Here is a 17,918-nt window from a genome sequence, read left to right as displayed (position 1 = left end):
GTGAATCTGAGTGATTAGTGAGAGAGAGAAAGAGTGAGTGATGAAAGCGATTGATGAATTAAAAACAAAAGGCAGCTAAAACCGAAATAATAGGGTTTTTCTTTTGGTTTTTCTTTTGATTTATACAAAAAAATTAAAAAAAAAAAATTTTTAAAAAAGGTTTTGGGTTTCGGGTAGGGTATAGATATCCATGGATATTAAATCCAGGTAAGATTCAGGTATGAATACTAATGGGTATTGATATTCGGGTATACATGAGTAAACTTTTCGAGTAGGGTATGGATCGAGTATACCCATACCCTACCCATGGCCATCCTTAGTATATTCTGTATGAACAATAATGTACAATAGAGAGCCTTATATAGGCTAGGTATGTGTGCAATACAAGTAATATGAGTAAATTACAAGTATAATATACTGGGCCAAGCTTAGTGGGCTAATCTAGTCTAAGCTATACACTAACATCGCCCCTCAAACTCAAGGTGGCAAGGAGGAAGACAACTGGAGTTTTGGATATAAGATCTCGAAGACGACCAGGCGGGTAAGTCTTAGTGAAGATATCAACAGGCTGGTCAGCAGAGGAGATGGAGAACAACTTGAGATTGTCTTTCTTGAGATGCTGGCGAGTGATGTGGCAGTCAATCTCAATGTCCTTGGTGCGTTCATGGAAGACATCATTATAAGCAATGTAGATAGCGCTACGATTGTCACAATAAAGAGGAATGGCAGCAGGCTGTGGAGCATCCATGTCAGCCAAGAGCCAGCAAAGCCAAACAAGCTCGCAGGTGGTGTCAGCAAGGGCATGATACTCAGCCTCAGTACTGGAACGGGAAACCACATCCTGCTTCTTGCTACGCCACGAGACAAGAGAAGTACCCAACAGGAAACAGAAACCTGTAATAGATCATCGATCAGTTGGATCACCTGCCTAGTCTGCATCTAAATAAGCATGAAGCTCGAGAGAAGATCTAGAGGAGTAGTGGAGACCATGATAAAGTGTGCCCTTGACATATCAAAGAATTCAAAGAACTGCAGCATAGTGGACAGAACGAGGGGCATCCATGAACTTACTAACCATACCTACGGCATGTGAGATATTCGGACGAGTAACAGTGAGATAGATTAGACTACCAACCAAATAATGATAGCGAGTAGCATCAGATGTAGGTTCACCATCCAAGGGTGTGAGCTTTGCATTGTATTCCAAAGGAATGGAAACAGTCTTATTGTCAATGATACCGGCTTTGGAGAAAAGATCAGAAGCATATTTAGCTTGGAAAAGATAGTATCCATCAGAGGATGAGGTAACCTTAAGCCCAAGAAAATAGCTGAGAGTGCCCAGATCTTTCATCTCAAAATGTTGACTAAGGAAGTGCTGAAGAGAGTGGATACCTGCAAAATCATCTCTAGTAATAATCATATCATCAATATAAAGAAGAATAAGAGTGATACCAACAGAGGATCTTCAGATAAAAAGAGTAGTGTCATGAGAACTCGAAGTGAAAGCTGAGCAACAATTGAGCTAAACTTTTCAAACCAAGCTCGAGGAGCCTGCTTGAGGCCATAAAGAGCACGAGGAAGGCGACAAACTTGACTGTCTGAGTGTGGATAGCCAAGGAGTGGTTGCATGTACACTTCTTCTTGAAGGTCTCTATTGAAGAAAGCATTCTTCACATCCATTTGATAAAGAGGCCAGGTAAACTTAAGCCCAAGAAAATAGTTGAGAGTGTCCAGATCTTTCATCTCAAAATGTTGACTAAGGAAGTGCTGAAGAGAGCAGATACCTGCAGAATCATCTCCAGTAATAATCGTATCATCAACATAAAGAAGAATAAGAGTGATACCAGCAGAAGATCTTCGGACAAAAAGAGCAGTGTCATGAGGACTCGGAATGAAAGCTGAGCAACAACTGAGCTAAATTTTTCAAACCAAGCTTGAGGAGCCTGCTTAAGGCCATAAAGAGTACGGCGAAGGCGACAAACTTGACTGCCTAAGTATGGATAGCTAGGGGTGGTTAAATGTACACTTCTTCTTAAAGGTTTCCATTGAAGAAAGCATTCTTCACATCTATTTGATAAAGAGGCGAACAGTGAACAACAACCACAGCAATGAGACATCTGACAGATATAAGGCGAGTAACAAGGGCAAATGTTTCCTTATAGTCAATGTCATACTCCTGAGTAAAGCCCTTGGCAATAAGGCAAGCCTTGTATCGTTCAACAGATCCATCTGCCTTGGTCTTGATCTTGTAAACCCACCTACAACCTACTACAGATTGACCATGAGGCAAATCAACCATATCCCAAGTGTGATTCTTATGAAAGACATCTAGTTCTTCGTTCATAGCTTATTGCCAAAGAGGGTCAGTATGGGCCTCACGATAAGTGTGAGGTTCATAGAGGGTGGCAAGAGAAAAAGAGCAGTGATAATTAGTAAGATAAGGGGGAGGAATGCTTACCTGGGAAGGACGAAGTTCAGGACCAACAGGAGACTCAAGAGAGGGTGGTGCCACAGGATCCAAGACAGGCGAGTCATATGCCATGGACGGAACTGGAGATGAGTTGTCTGGAGACGTAGCCGATGTCGAAGAATCCTCCACAAGTTCAGGATAGAGAAGGAGGAAAAGATCGGTAAAAATGGGAGACTCTAAGGAAGAGGATGCAGGAAACTGCTGAAAACTCGTGAAAGGACGATGGTCCCAAAACTCAACATGTCGGGAGACACGAAGGCAATGAGAAATGGGATCATAGCAACGAAACCCCTTTTAAGAGACACCATAACCAAGGAAACAACAGAGACGGGCACAAGGTTGGAGCTTTGTTCGTTCATGAGGAGGAAGAGAGACAAAGCAAGCACAACCAAATCCCCAAAGAGAAGAGTAGTCAGGGGTTTGGCCATAGAGAAGCTCGAATGGTGATTTGTTATGTATAGTTGGTGAAGGAATATGATTAATGGTGTACATAGTAGTGAGTGCTGCCTCACCCCAAAAGCACTCAGGAAGAGAGGCAGAAATGAGAAGGGTGCAGACAACATCAAGAATGTGACGATGTATTCGTTTTGCACGACCATTTTGTTGAGAGGTGTAAGGACAAGACCGCTGAGGAAGCGTACCATGACTGTCTAAAAAGGATAGGAAAGATTTATCATTATATTTTTGGGCATTATCCAATCGAAAGACTTTAAGGGTGCAATTAAACTGTGTTTCAATCATTTTATGAAATGTTTGGTAAATAGACACAAGTTCAGACCTATAGTGAAGCAGATAATTCCAAGTATATCGAGAAAAATCATCCACAAATATGTCAAAATATCTAAATCCCCCCTCAATGGGAACCATGCAGAACCCCAAATATTAGAATGTATAAGATCAAAAGGTGCAGAAGAAAATAAGTCACTATTATTAAAGGGCAATTTTGCTTGTTTGCCAAAATGACAGGAAGTACAATCAAATTTTTGAAACTGAACTGAACCTAAATGACCTTGAGAAGCTAACAATTGAAGACGAGATAAGGATGGATGACCAAGACGAGCATGCCATAGATCAGGTGAGGGGGTGGCAGTGGTAGCAGTTGCAAAAACAATTTGTGAAGGAATCTTCAAGTTATAAACCCTAAACATGCGACCAACCTTACGGCCTATCCCAAGCACTTCACCTATTCGGGGATCCTGCACATCCACACCATGATTAGTAAATAGAAGATCTATGCCTAATGCACAAAGTTAACCAACAGAAAGTAAATTGAGGGATAACTTTGGGATATGAAAGGTGTCACTAAGGGATGAACCGGGGGAAGAGATTGTTCCTTTATGACTAACAAGCATAGGAGTTCCATCAGCAGTGTAAATGGTGATAAGGTGTTCTAAGGGTGCCTTATCAGAAAATTGGGATTCACCAGGAGTCATATGGTTACAACATGCAGTATCAAAAAACCAAGGTTGTTTTCCTGAGGTGACAGAAAGGGCAGTGGAAGTTTGGGACAAAATCTGTTGAACTACTGCCTCAATATCAGCCGTAGTAAGTGAGGAAGGCAAAGATGGACTTGTAGGAACCAATGGATCTGAAGGACATACAGCAGCTGCCCGAGGAAGAGAAGCTTTATTCTGCTCTTGCACAAATTTCTGCAGTTTGCGACAAACTGAGATGTCATGGCCTTTGGCAAGGCAAAACTCGCAGCGAGTACCTTTGGAAGACTGAGAGGTGAGACGCCTAGAGTTTATTCGTGGAGGAGCAGTGAAAGCAGCAACGAGAGGCTGTGGAGATGGTGTAGCCAATACATGATCAGATGATGACATGTGATGAGTAAGCCGACGGTTCTCCTTAGAAATGAGCTCCTTGATTACAACAAGAGAAGGAGTAGGAGACCGGCTCAGCAGAGAAGCCCTAGTAGGCTCAAAATCCTCATGTAAACCCATCATAAAGTGCATAAATTTACGACGATCCCGATATTTGACAAAGAGCTTAATGTCCTTAGAACACACTAGTGGAGGATCTGCAACAGAGAGTTGTTCCCACATAGTAGAAATCTGAGAATAATAATCAAAAATAGACTGACCTGTCTCTTGGCGCATTTGATAAAGTTTTGATTCAATGTGGAACTCCAAACTTAAATCATTAGTGCAATTATAGCGATTGGCCGAAAATTTTCAAGCAGCCTCAGCAATCTCAAGACAAGAAGATTATGAATGGAGGGAATATAGGTATTGATAAACCAAGACAAGATCTTACTTTGAATACTCTCCCATTCCTCTAGGCGTTCTTCATAATCATCCATTGTAACTGCAATCTTTGAGGAATCTTCAGTAGCTGTGGCTTTGGATGTAGGTTTTGGTACTGGCTTAGGGATTGAACCAGTCACATATCTCTACAGTTTACGACCATTGAGAAAGACAATCATATTCTGAGACCATGCATGATAGCTAGTAAGACCATCCAACATAATGGTGATAGGACGTATGACATCTTGTTCGTTTTGTGGAGCCATAATGAAGAAAATAACCAAAAAGAGGGATTTAGGGACCTCAAACGAAGAAATGGAGCCCAGAAATGGAATCTACGCTAAAAACTGAGCAAGATAGGCCCCTTGGAAAAATTTTGACCTAGGTCAACGATGGCGGTGGCGGTCAACGACGGCAATCAAAGTCAACAACGGTAGTCAATAGGCGCAGTCAACGGATGCTGACGTCACTAGGGCTGACATGTGTTGACGTCACTAGGGCTGACGTGGCGACGCAACAGTGAAAGGTGTGTGGGCGCGTGGGAGCATGGTTGCGTGGGCGGGTGATAGCGCGTGAGATTTGGGCGGTGGCGGGTGTAGGCACATGGGAGCATGTTACTACGAGACCAATCCTTCTGGTGGAGTGTGGGAGCGCGTGCAGTGTCAGATGGAGTTGATTTGGGTTGGGTTTTTCTTGGAATTGTGCGATCTATCAATCTGTGCTCTCAGTTTGGCAGGTTGATGGACAGAAAGACTAGATCCGAGGGTTTTTGGTGCTGTGGGTCTGACAGAAGTAACTTGCTTCTGACAATGGGTACTGGACGAATAAAAGTTAGAAGATTCAATCTTATCTTCTGCAACTGCTATAGAAGTTAAGAACTTAGTGGGAAGTTAGAGTGATGAATAAGGATTTTGCTCATAGTTTGTAATATTAGAACATGGTCTGGATTATAAGGATTTTGCTCATAGTTTCTAAGTGTTGAGGGGTCATCCAGGCGCTTCCCTGATGGATGACCTTTATACCCACGAACGACCTCCTGGCGGTGGACAACTGTCTTATGCTGGGTTAACATTTTTGGTCTTGGACAACACTATGGACAAACTGGACAGCTGGTTCATGTGAAAAAAAATTATATATCAATCAGAACTTGTGATCTTAACAAGTTATGAAAAACATTTGCAAAAACGTTCTTAGCTATCAATATATGAAGTAATGAATGGACAATACTTAGAGCACTTAGAGCATTCATAGTGATGGTGCATCACCACCACCACAATAGCCAAAATTCACAAAACCCACACCCAAACTTAACCACCACTACCACTACTAAAATCCAAGAAACCCACATCCAAAATGGCAAAATCAATCACCACCACCAAACTCACAAAACTCAATCACAACCAAAATAAATCACCACCACCACCATAGCCAAAATCCACAAAACCATACCTAAAATCAACCACTTTCACCAAACCCACATAGATGGAGAGATAGACAAAAGAGGAGAGAAAAGAGAGAAAAAAAAAGAAAGAACATAGATGGAGAGAGAGAGAGGTGAAGGGGAAAAAAAAAAGGAAAAGAAAGGAGAAGCACTAGAGAAAAAGAAAAAAAGAAATGAGAGAGAGAGGTAAGAAAGAAAAAAGAGAGAGTGAAAAGTAAGAGAGAAATATTTTTTAATTTGATGATAGAATAAAAAAGAATTATTTTTTATCAAACTTAGGTTATAGTAGACTGCCATATATAGTAGTTAATTGTAGCTCAATAGCTAAAATATTTAGCAATAGCACCATCAATATTGCTCTAATTTGTTGGGTAGATTGTTAAAAATAGCATATTGGCAATTTGACACCATTATCGCTCTTAAATATTATTTTTAAATGGTATATTTTTAATTCTTCAAATAAATCCAAAACTTGGATTAGAGAATGTTAAGCATTTTCTTACTAAATTGGAGAGTTAAATTTACTTTTTCTATTTTTTTCCAATGTGCTTTTTGAAATATTGTTTATAATGAAGTTTTTATCTTTTTTTTCTATCCCATTTAAATATTAAGTCTTTAATCTTTCTTTGTTTTTTTTTTTTAATATTTCTTTATCAATTCTTAATAGTTACTATATTTTTAAAGAGAAACGTTACGTTCACAATATTTTTACAACAAATTATAAGTGGCTAGTTGTTATTGATTTAGTTGAATGTGCTACTAAGATTACTTTTTTGCCTCAGCAATAATATCTAGTAACAACTAAATCATCTATAATTTATTATAAAAATATTGTAGATATAACATTTGTAATTTTTAAAGCCATAGACATATTTCCCAGTCAAATTTTACAATAACTATAATTTTCAAATCCCCTCACAGTCATATTTCCTACTATCATATTTTTCAAACGTAAAATTTTTTTACAACAGTCATATTACAGAACTGTGAAAGAAAGAATTGTACCCAGTTGTAAGAGCATTGACATTCAGAAATGTCATCCTATCTTATTTTACCATCTAAAAAAACTATTTTATTAATTATACAATACTATTTTACAATATAATTAATATCCTATCTTTTATTTTCCTATTCTACCCAATAAAATAATTATCCACTAAAATATATAACTAAAAAAATAATCTCCTTTCTCTGATATCTCTGTTCCTTCCTCCCCTAGAATCTCCTCTCTCGATATCACGCGCTTTTAATCCTACTATAAACTTTCCATACCTCAGCAAGGACTCTTGAAATTCTAAAAAGTAGAAACTATACAGAGCCCCTTTTCCATATAAAAGTAAAACCTCTTCACTCCCAAACCCCAAAAAGGCGAAAGCAAAAGGCCAATAATGATGAACGCAATGGATTTGGATCCTCAGCCAGATATCCTCACACACTGCTGCACCGATCTCTACAAAGGGCTGTCCCACCTAAAGGGTTTTCAGTTTTTCACATCTCAGTCTCTCTCACCAATTTTTATATCTTGTACCCGGCATATATGCCGGGTGTGAGACACAGTGGCGGGCCCCACTTTGTGTGGGGCCCGCCCCTGTGTGAGACACCCGGCATATATGCCGGGTGCAGGATATACCTTCTCCTCTCTCACTCACCGTTTTACACTTTCTGTATTTTTTTCTATTTCACGTTCCGCCTCTCTCCCTTCCTCTCTCAAATCCTTAACCCTAGGCCCCTTATTTCCGTCGCCGTTGACTCACGGCCTCCCCCGCTTTATCAGGCACAGTGCCGCCCCTCTTCATGATAAGGTCTAAACAAAGCTTCCAATTTTTTTTTTTTTCTATAGTTTATTTCTTTATTAGTTTGTTAATATTATCTTTTATTTTTTTCATTAAGATTAATTATTTTTCATACGTTATTATGAATTTATTGTCTACTACAATGATTAAATTTATTTTTTAATGCTACAGTTTTTACTTTAACTGAAAAAATAAGTAAAAGGCTAGAGAGAGAGAGATAAATTTTGTATATGTGTATGTATGTACCAATCACAACAAGCCACATCAGCAGACCTTTCATATGTTTAAATTTTATTTGGGAAAAAAAAATACTACTAGTACAATTTTTGTGGGAGAAGGAAGTGCAAACTTGAGCTAGAGGTCATTGTCTTAAAAAAAAAAATTAAAAAGTAACAGTCTCCACTTTCAATTTATTCACATGTCATTTAAGTTGCATAGGGTTTTAAAAGTGGCACATTGAAAGATTGAGGCATTGTAGAATAAATTTATGAGCAAAATGATGGAATTACACAATCAATACTTAAAAAAAAAAAAAAAAAGGATGGAATTGTAGTTTTTTGAATGCGCACTATGAGGAAAGTGTAATTTAATAAACTATACATATTCAGTTAAACAATTTTCTAGATGTGAGAGAGGATGCTTGTCTTTAATTAAAATTTGTTTAGAATTTGAGCAAAGATTGGTTCTTGATTTGTTCTATGCAAACGGTTTTGTGTTATTTCTATAGGTTAAAGAGTTTGCTGATGCAGTCAGTCAGGAGGACGATACAGTTGTATATGGCGGATTAGTAAAAGCCCCAAAGATTCTTGCTGACATTGTAGAGTCTGTGGCAGCAGCTATATATGTTGATCTCAATCTCGACCTGCAACAAATTATGGGTGGTGTGTATTTAACTCATCTTTTCTTATTTGGCACAAATGACTTGTCTTTTTTATTTTCTTGTTTTGAACTTTTAGTGTCTATCTCTGTGTTGATATAGAATTTATCTTTGGTTGTTTTATATTTGAAGATCTTTAGGGCTCTCTTGGAACCTATTTTCACACTTGAAGACTTGCAAAAACAACCACAGCCCGTCACGATGTTGTTTGAGTTGTGTCAGAAGCAAGGGAAGCAAGTCGACATTAAGTATTGGAAGAATGGGGAAAAGAATGTTGCGACTGTATATGTCGATGGTAAGTTTATTGCCTCAGGTTCTTCTGAGAAAAAGGAAACTGCAAAGCTTAATGCAGCAAAGCAAGCTTTGCTCAAGTTATCGGAATCTATGCCCACTAACGTTGGGAGGTTAGATTTTTCTTTTGGGCTCAATAAGTCATTTGAGATTGATGGAGCGAAGCAGAAGTTACATGAGCTTTGTGGCAAGAAAAAATGGCCTAAGCCTATTTACAGGTATGAGCTTCTTTATTACAAGCAGTGAAGCAATAGAGAGTATGTGTGTGTGTTTGTGTTTGTGTTTGTGTGTTCTGAATTATTTGATGATGAGCCTGTTAGTTTTGCGAGTTGAACCACGATCAAGCCTTCTGTATTCTCATTCTCTCTCCCCCTCCCTCCCTCCTCTCTCTCCTATAGTTTATGATTTAGAATTTCATAAGGATGGCATAAAATGTTTTGAAGAGCTAGATTACTGGGTTCACAATGACTGGAACCAGGAATACTGACTCTATTGCATGTCAAATGAACATAAACTAGTAGGCTTTGTAGTTTGTTCTATTGGCTTGTGGTTATGGGCACTCACACCTTCATTGCAGTTTTTAATCTTGCAATGAAATGCTTTTCTTAATCTCCTCCATGGGTGTACCACTGTACCGTCAAACCACCACCTATGTTGGATATAAAATTTTCATGCTTTTCTTCTTCTCAAGTATTCACTGTTTTTTCAAATTCTCACTTTCATATCTACATTGTAAGATATTGAATCTGAATGTACTTTTGCTATAACTTGCAGCCTTGAGAAGGATGATGGTCCACCACATGACAAGAAATACGTTTCATCAGTTCAAATACCAACAGTAGATGGCAGCTTCCTGGATTATCCGTGCCTTACAAGAATCTAATTGTCTATGATGCTGCTCCTTTTTTAAGAATATCAGTGAACAGTTAGAATGGTTAGGTTTAGTTTAGAAGAATATCAGTGAAGAACAGTAAGAATGGCTAGGTTAATGGCTACAGCTAAAATACATGGAATACTTATGAAATTGCAAGTAGACCCATGTGATATAGGGGTTAAATGATTTATGTTCACTTGATTGCTTGGGCATGATTAGTTTGTGCCAGTAGATTTTTAACTAAAATGTACCTATTTAACATTTTAACAATTAACATTAACATTTACGGTATAAAGTGAAAGTTCCATATGTATCAGCCACTCTCATTGTTGTATGCAACCCAGTTGATTGCTTGCTGTGTCTTTTTTAGCTAAAGCTGCTTGTATTCTTTATGCATCACCCACTCTCATTGTTCCCTATACTGATTAAGGAAGGTACTTTATATGCATCATATGAGCTATGTATACTTAAAACACAGTTATATTGAAAAGGTTAATCATTCTTTTGCACAGCTGCACACAGTTTTGCATCTTTATCTAGAGCTAAATTTGCTGATATTACCGTGATTCCATAATATCTGTGTTTGATCAGATCGGTACCTAAATGGTTTAAATGTATGACGTTGTTCAATCAATGAAATAAATGCATTACGTTTTATTTTGTAAGTTTTAAAGCATTAAAAATAAACTTTCATGGATACCCTTGTTTCTCAAAAAATTCTATCTGCATTTTTTCGCTCTTACTTCACAGTATAATGACATATACCCCCAAATCTATTTTCCCAAATCAAAGCAATTTAGTGTCCAAGAAACTTCATTGCTTTCTCAAGGGTATCCCTAAACCTTACCAAGTTTATCATCAGGTTCTGCCCGTCAACATATGTAGCTCTTGCAGCATTGTAGCCCTTCATGAATATAGACATGGGATCAGAAATTACTGGGTGGTCTGGACCATACTCTTTGAAAAGCGAACTCTCCTTCGGCTCAATCTTGTACTCTAAATAATGCATCCCCATCTCTTTTGCTGGTCCACCAAAGTAAGCTGTTGAAGCCCAATCCAACCCCAGTGGCACCACTTGGACCAATACTGCCCCAGCAGGCAAGAACACAGCGTTTGTAACTCCAGCACTATGTGCTCCAACCATGACACTACACGAGTTGAGTACCTCTGCAAAATTGTCCAAGTTTGACATCCTATTAGGCGTTGCCACAACAACTTCAAAACCTAGTTCCTCCATCATATCCACCATTTCATCTTCATTCATAAACTTTCTTGTTTTAGGACGAGATATAAGAAGCAGCTTTGGCTTTTCTATATCAGAAACATTCTTTATCTTCAGGTTATATGTTTCTCTTAGGAAATGCTTGAAGTCAAACATGGAATACCCTCCAGGAATTTCTGTAGGACTTAAGGCTAGATTGTCATGGTACTTTAACCCTATAATTGCTCCAGGAAAGCAGTGAACACCTCCATCTTTTGCTGCATTATCACCTCAAATTTTGACAAGTGTGTTAGAATCTGATTGTATTTTCTGACCCACCAAGGCTTAAAATCAGTGATGACAAATTGTAGGTGGGATTTAAAGTGGTAACATGTGATGAATAAGGGGATGATGACCTCATTAAACTCATGAAATAGGTTGCCTGTGAAGCCACCAGAGGAGAACACAACAGCTGGGACATCATGAGTGAATTGACAAGCAGGTGAGCTAGCATTTCCATCAAGTATTTGCACAGGTGAGACTTGTTCCATAGCCATCTCATCCTCTTTCCTAGCATATGGTCTAACCGTGTGGTTAACTTGGACTTGAGAGGATTGTAGGTAAGCAATTAGTGCACTGTTGTCAATTGTAACTGGTTTTTTTGTGACACATACTTCTGAGTGAAGGTCAGAGTGGCAAGAAAAACCAGTGGTTTCAAGCTGAACTCGATCTTCACCTGTATGCAAAAATAAGACTTTTTAGTTTACATGAATTAGAAAATTAAAGGGCAATCTTGTATTGGGTGTATTGGTACCTATGAAGCACGGGTGCGTTTCGGGATTCGGGTGTGAGTGCGGGACTCGGCAACTTTTGAAAAAGTAGGATGCGGGTGCGGCGATTAAAAAATTATTAAAAATATTTTTATTTATATTTTTAATATATTGCTAAACATACTTTTTTCACATTATATAAATATATACCAAATTTAAGAGCAATAGTAAATAATAACTAGAATACAGAGAATGGGAGAGAGCCTAGCTGAAGAGTGAAGGTAGAGAGTGGGAGAGAGGCGCAAGAAAAATGAAGAGGGAGAGGGCTGGGTTTTGGTTTTTTTTCAAACGGTGCGTTTGCACTTTTTTTTTTTTCTCGGCCAAGTTAAACGGTTACTATTTTTATTTTTTTTTTGAATTTTGGCCGATATCGGCAGATTTCGGCCGGTATCGGCCGATACGGACCGATTCGGGCCGAATCGGCGCGAATCGGCCCGATTTCGCACGCGTCGGCCCGAATTCGCGCCGTATCGACGTGAATTGCGCCGAAAAAATTGTTTTTTTAATGCTCGACGCAGCACCGATGCGCAGGCAACGGCATCGCCTACGCGTCCCCGCGTCGGACGCGGGTGCGGCGGCCCAAACACCACACCCGTGCTTCCCAGATTGGTACTTACACAGATAACAGCTTATGTTGTAATTTGAAAGTATGTTGAGAAGTAAACTATAAAAAGCTAAAGATAAAGAGTTAACCTCTCACTAATCTTCTCATAGTAAATTCTAGAGGGTCAACAACTACTACGCCTTTATCGACCTCTCTTCTGTGGGGACTACTGATGATGCCTAAGAGATCACCAGTAAGCTGCTAGTACTCCACCGTCTTGAAGCAACACCTGCGAAGAAAAAAAAGTAGGTGATCGACAGAGAGCACCGGTGTGGTGCCGGCCAAAGACCCTCCGACGATCAAGTTAGAATCTTTAAACAACCCTAGAGTGCCAGAGTTGAGGTAATTGTGCGTACCTTTGGGTCATGAGGGTCTTGGGGTATATATAGTGGTGTGTGGCCGAAATATGCGCCTTGGTGAAGAAGTACTTTCCCTTTTAAAAAGAGTAATTCGCGGATCTTTGCCTATTGTGTTGAGCCCTTTCCTTATAGGAATCTTCTTAACTAAGTCGAACGCGTAGCGCAAGAACTTTCCTTATATTCACATAGGCAGAGGTCAAGATAGGCTAAAAATGAAAGTTGGATTATTCCTTCAAACCTTCACCTGCCAAGGTCGTCGTCAACGTGTAACTCCTATACCGTCGTCGGCCTACGTACGCCAACGTGGTCCGTCGCCCAAGGACATCGCCCAAAGACCTTACAGGCAAGGTCGTCACCCCTGACTCGTCCACGTGATCCGTCAGCTTAACGTTGCTGCGTGAGGGGCATGGCTATGAATGCTAAAGGGGTGTCAATGACAGCAGTTGACGGAGAGCGTATTGTCGTCAGTTTCCTAACGTGCATTTAGTATGTAACGAGTGAACTTCCGTCAGCTTCTTAATGTTCCGTTACCTTGTAATAACGTCACTATCAACTGCCCCCCACTCCATTATCCCGTCAGCTATGAGTGACGGGTCATGGAGTTCTTGTTATTGGGGAAAGGGTTCGTGCATGGTAGTTTTTGCCATCTTCATTAAATGGTGGGACACATGTCATTGGCAGATTGGCTCCGCGTCTGAACGGGTACGTCGCTTCGTCTTCCGCGCCTCTTCTCTCCTATATATACTTCACTATTTACCTTTTTTCTACTTTTTCTGCCTTGTCCATCTTGAGAGAACGAATCCGTCATCGCCACTTTGTCACATCGTCAACCGCGCAGCCTGCCGCCTTCCTGAGACCGTCCTCCTACACGTAAGTCGTCGCTACTCTACTTTTTAATTCTTATAGTGTCGCCCTTTAGTGAAGTCGTCTGCCTAGGATCTTAGAAAGAAACCCGTCGTTTGTAGGTAGTCAGATGTCTAGGGAGACACCGAGTGACCAGTCGTCGATCCGCGACGGAGCGGGTTATGACGAAGTTTTCCCGTCAGGTCGTGAGCCCGCAGAGGGCCTATCCTGGTCGTCAGAAAGAGAATCGTCAACTCATTCTGACGGTGAAGTAGAGAGTTCTAGAGGAAGTGGGGTGAGCGGTGATGTAGACGATGAAGACCCAGGGAATTCCCGAAATGCAAGTATCATGGACGAGGCGAGAGTGACGACGATGAGGAAGCCTTAGAGAGTACCTCGGGATCCTCTAGTGATGACCGTCCTTTCATCTTACCCTCAGAGTGGTCCGTCAACAATTTTCTCCCAACGATGACGGAGAACATTTTTAAAAGTTTGCGGTCCCGTTATCAAATACCAGACGACATTCCCATTCGTCTTCCTGAGGAAGGTGAGAAGTGTTACTCCGGACGAACCGCGGACGTCGGCATGTATGATACCATGTTCGCGGCTGGGCTAAGGCTGCCGCTGACGGCATTACACCGTCAGCTGGCTAACTTCCCGGGGATATCCGTCAGCCCGCATTGCCCCAATGCTTGACGAACCTTCATTGGTGCCGAGATCTTGTGGGGCCGTCTGAGTGGTGGGAACCGTCAGCTGACTTTGGACGAATTCTTTTGGTGTTATTGTCCTCAGCACATTTCCTCGTCAAAAGGAGTGTACCACTTTGCAGTAAGGGATAAGGAGTTGAAGTTAGTGTCCGATATGCCTGACTCCAATAGGAAGTGGAAGCGGCGATACTTCTTTGTAGAAGGAACGAATTGGGTGTGTCGTCCGTAAGAAAGTGGGAGACGATGCCCAAGTGGTTTTGACAACACATGGGCATATGTTAGAGATTCAAAGTTAATACGTCGGCCCTTCTCGCTCCGTCTACTTATTTGTTGTCCTAACCCGTCACTTTTCACCGCAAGCTAACAACCGTCCACGTATCACCGCGGAGCAAGAGGACTTCATTCGTCGAGTGACGGCCATTCCCTTGGACGAGAGGAAGTGTCGGGATCTAATCACGTTAGACACCCTTCACTTATATTGTGGTGGCCCTGAACCGATGGAGGAGGCTTGCAAATTGAACGCCTATTCTCGCCGACGTGAGTGTCCTTCAACTTCTTGTCTTTATCCTGACGTTGTTTCTTTCTAACCCTTATTCTTTGCAGAAATGGAGTCAGCTAAACAAAGGGTCGGCAGCCTGAATGCGGCTAAGAAAAAAAACAGAAGAGAAGGCCGGGGCGAGTTAACCCCACCGTCACCCCCCCTCGCGCTGGAGAAGGCCGCGGCCAAGAGAAAACCTGACGGCAGGGTAGACCGTCCGGGGAAGAAGGTTGCCCCCACTCCTAGGGACCAGTCATCTCGAAGGCCGTCACCTCCTAGGCCTGCTCACGGGGCAGGCAAGGGTTCGATGACCTCGTCAGGGCCCGTTGTCCAAGGATCCGTACGCCGTCGCCGACCCACAAGGATTATGCCGCAGGTGACGGAATCCATTTTAAAGGATGAGGAGACGGATCCTTGTGCGGAGCAAACTACCGACGAGATAGGGCGTCACCCCTTTTGACCCTCACTAGGTACGTGTCTCTTTTTACTTTACTTTTGGTGTTCGATCGCCTTAATCATCCCGACGTTGTTCTATCTTTTTTAGTGTAGGCTATGGTTCGCGTGAAGGCCTTGTCGAATAGGTGCTCGCCAAGGAGGGGTGATCACCCGTCCGAACGAGCGCGTCAAGTCACCTAGCCGACGGTCGCGCAGGGCAAGGAGGCGAACAAAATCTTTGGCACGTAGCTGAAGGACTATAAGGAGAAGCTGACGGAGGAAACCCGTCGCCGGGAGTTGGAGACGGAGGCCAAGGTGACGGCGGAGAAGGAGTTGAGATCCATCCTAGTCCAAGTGGAGACGGCTAGAAACACGCTGTGACGGAGTTCAAAGATTCGTCGGCCTTTATAGACGCTTGCGCTGCCTACTACGGTGACGGGTTCGAGGACTGCTTGAAGCAAGTAAAATCCGTCTATCCGGACTTGGATCTGTCAAGGATTTCAATGGATGAGTCCATCCCGTCAACCCTCAGCAGCGACGTCGTCCATGAAGATGCTGACGACAATAATCAGAGAGACAACAGCGTCGTCCTTGCCCAGCCAGCTGCGGATCACTCCGTCACTCTGACTCCAAATCCTCACAATGGCGACCCAAATGCCGTCAGTCCTTCTCTCTCTTGTGCCCAGCCTTTCACTGCTGAAGATGATGGACAACACTGACGCCCTCTCATGAGATTAAAGCTCTTTTTTTTTTTTTTTTGAAGAACTGTAGACGAAATTGTAGTACTTGGCGCCCATTTTTCTGGGCTTTTGTAAAGACATTGCCTATTTTAATTTTAATGTCATTTTATGCTTCAAGCATGTGTGTTTTTTTTATTAAGTCAAAATTGTCCGTCAGCTTAAGGGTGACGGTATTTTTCTTCAATCCAATTTTTTGAATTGATGACGGCGTCAGCTTCTTTTTCAGCGAATCTAGCTCGATGTATTCATTTGGCAATACGCCCATTTTTCTACGAACGATGTCGTCAGCTAACTTTGAACATAACACCGTTATTATGAACATAACGCCGTCACTTTGAACATAACGCCGTCACCTTGTTGCATCACAGCAAGGTGACGAGCTCAAGAGGGAACATATCAGTATTTTATTGCCCTTGTACATCTTATGCGCTTGGTGGTAAGGCCTTATAGCAATGAGGTCGTCCACCTTGTTGTCCTTAGATTGGGATCGTCCACTTTGTGGATTTTAGGTGTAAGATTGTCCACTTTGTGGACTTATTCACGACGCCGTCCACTTTGTGGACTTAGATGTAGATCGTCCACTTTGTGGACTTAGAGGCAGACCGTCCACTTTGTGGACTTATAAGCAGGTCGTCCACTTTGTGGACTCGGATGTAGGTCGTCCACTTTGTGGACTTATAAACATGTCGTCCACTTTGTGGACTTAGATGTAGGCCGTCCACTTTGTGGACTTATAAGCAGGTCGTTCACTTTGTGGACTTGGATGTAGGTCGTCCACTTTGTGGACTTATAAGCATGTCGTCCACTTTGTGGACTTAGATGCAGGCCGTCCACTTTGTGGACTTAGATGTAGGTCGTCCACTTTGTGGACTTATAAGCAGGTCGTCCACTTTTGGACTTAGATGTAGGCCGTCCACTTTGTGGACTTGTATGTAGAGGACCTGTTGTTTTAAAAAATTCACTAGTCGTTTCTGAATGAACCTCCTCTTATTATGATAAATGCATAAGTAAAATTTTGCTCAAAAATAGGAAAGATAAGTTTTTAGCCCTTTGGACTTAAAATATACTGTAGACAAGAATAAGCTAAGACAAATAACTAAGGATCATAAACTGGTAATGAGGAGTAACGTTCTGCTTGTTATCTTCTACTGGTAGTACTTTCTGAGGTGCTCGGCGTTCCATGGGTGTCGCAGTTTCTGCCCGTCGAGAGTCTTTAGGTGATAGGTGCCCTTTCTTCGCCATGATACGATCTTGTAGGGTCCTTCCGGTTTTGGCCGAGCTTTCCTTGTGTGGGATCTCTCGGCCGCGCCCATTACTTTACTTAAAAAAAGATCTCCTACTTCGTAGTCTGGGTGCTTGACTCGGGAGTTGTAGTGCTTGCTTACGAGGTCCGGTATCGCGCGAGTCTCGCCGCCCACCGCCCTTACTTCGTCAATTAGATCCAATTGTAAACGAAGCTCTTGATCATTTCTTCCCTCGTCGTGATTGGCCACCCTATAACTTGTGAGTCCTATCTCGGCTGGAATGACCGCTTCACTTCCGTATGTCACTCGGAAAGGGGTTTCTCCCGTAGGGGTTCGCACCGTCGTTCTATATGCCCACAACACGCCGGTAGCATCTCAGGCCATACGCCCTTTGCCCCCTCGAGCCGAGTCTTGATGATTCGAAG

The 17,918-nt window shown here is 41.7% G+C and overlaps 1 protein-coding gene and 1 pseudogene across 1 annotated transcript; one reads left to right on the top strand and one right to left on the bottom strand.

The window, feature by feature from the left end:
• The first annotated feature begins 7,767 nt into the window (after nt 1-7,767).
• LOC142639384 (ribonuclease 3-like protein 2) lies at nt 7,768-10,305 on the top strand (annotated as a pseudogene).
• Nucleotides 10,306-10,788: 483 nt separating this feature from the next.
• On the bottom strand, nt 10,789-13,794 carry LOC142639383 (alpha-1,3-arabinosyltransferase XAT3-like). The gene is made up of 3 exons (XM_075813575.1): nt 13,755-13,794; nt 11,636-11,929; nt 10,789-11,471 (listed from the first exon to the last, which is right to left on the bottom strand). Exons 1-3 carry the CDS (start codon nt 13,792-13,794, stop codon nt 10,789-10,791), a joined length of 1,017 nt encoding a protein of 338 aa, XP_075669690.1.
• Between the last annotated feature and the right edge of the window lie 4,124 nt (nt 13,795-17,918).

This window comes from Castanea sativa, chromosome 6 (genome assembly GCF_040712315.1).
Source record: "Castanea sativa cultivar Marrone di Chiusa Pesio chromosome 6, ASM4071231v1".
Lineage (NCBI taxonomy): Eukaryota > Viridiplantae > Streptophyta > Magnoliopsida > Fagales > Fagaceae > Castanea > Castanea sativa.
Note: the sequence above shows the minus strand (reverse complement) of the source record. Positions and strands in the feature narration are given on the sequence as shown.

Excerpts from the sequence above, each read along its gene's own strand:
- LOC142639383 (XM_075813575.1), bottom strand. The coding sequence starts at position 13,794 with ATGACGGATTCGTTCTCTCAAGATGGACAAGGCAGAAAAA. Across the intron at positions 11,930-13,754 it reads AGATGGACAAGGCAGAAAAA|GTGAAGATCGAGTTCAGCTT; the intron begins GTAGAAAAAAGG and ends TTTTGCATACAG. Across the intron at positions 11,472-11,635 it reads CTCCTCTGGTGGCTTCACAG|CAAAAGATGGAGGTGTTCAC; the intron begins GCAACCTATTTC and ends GTGATAATGCAG.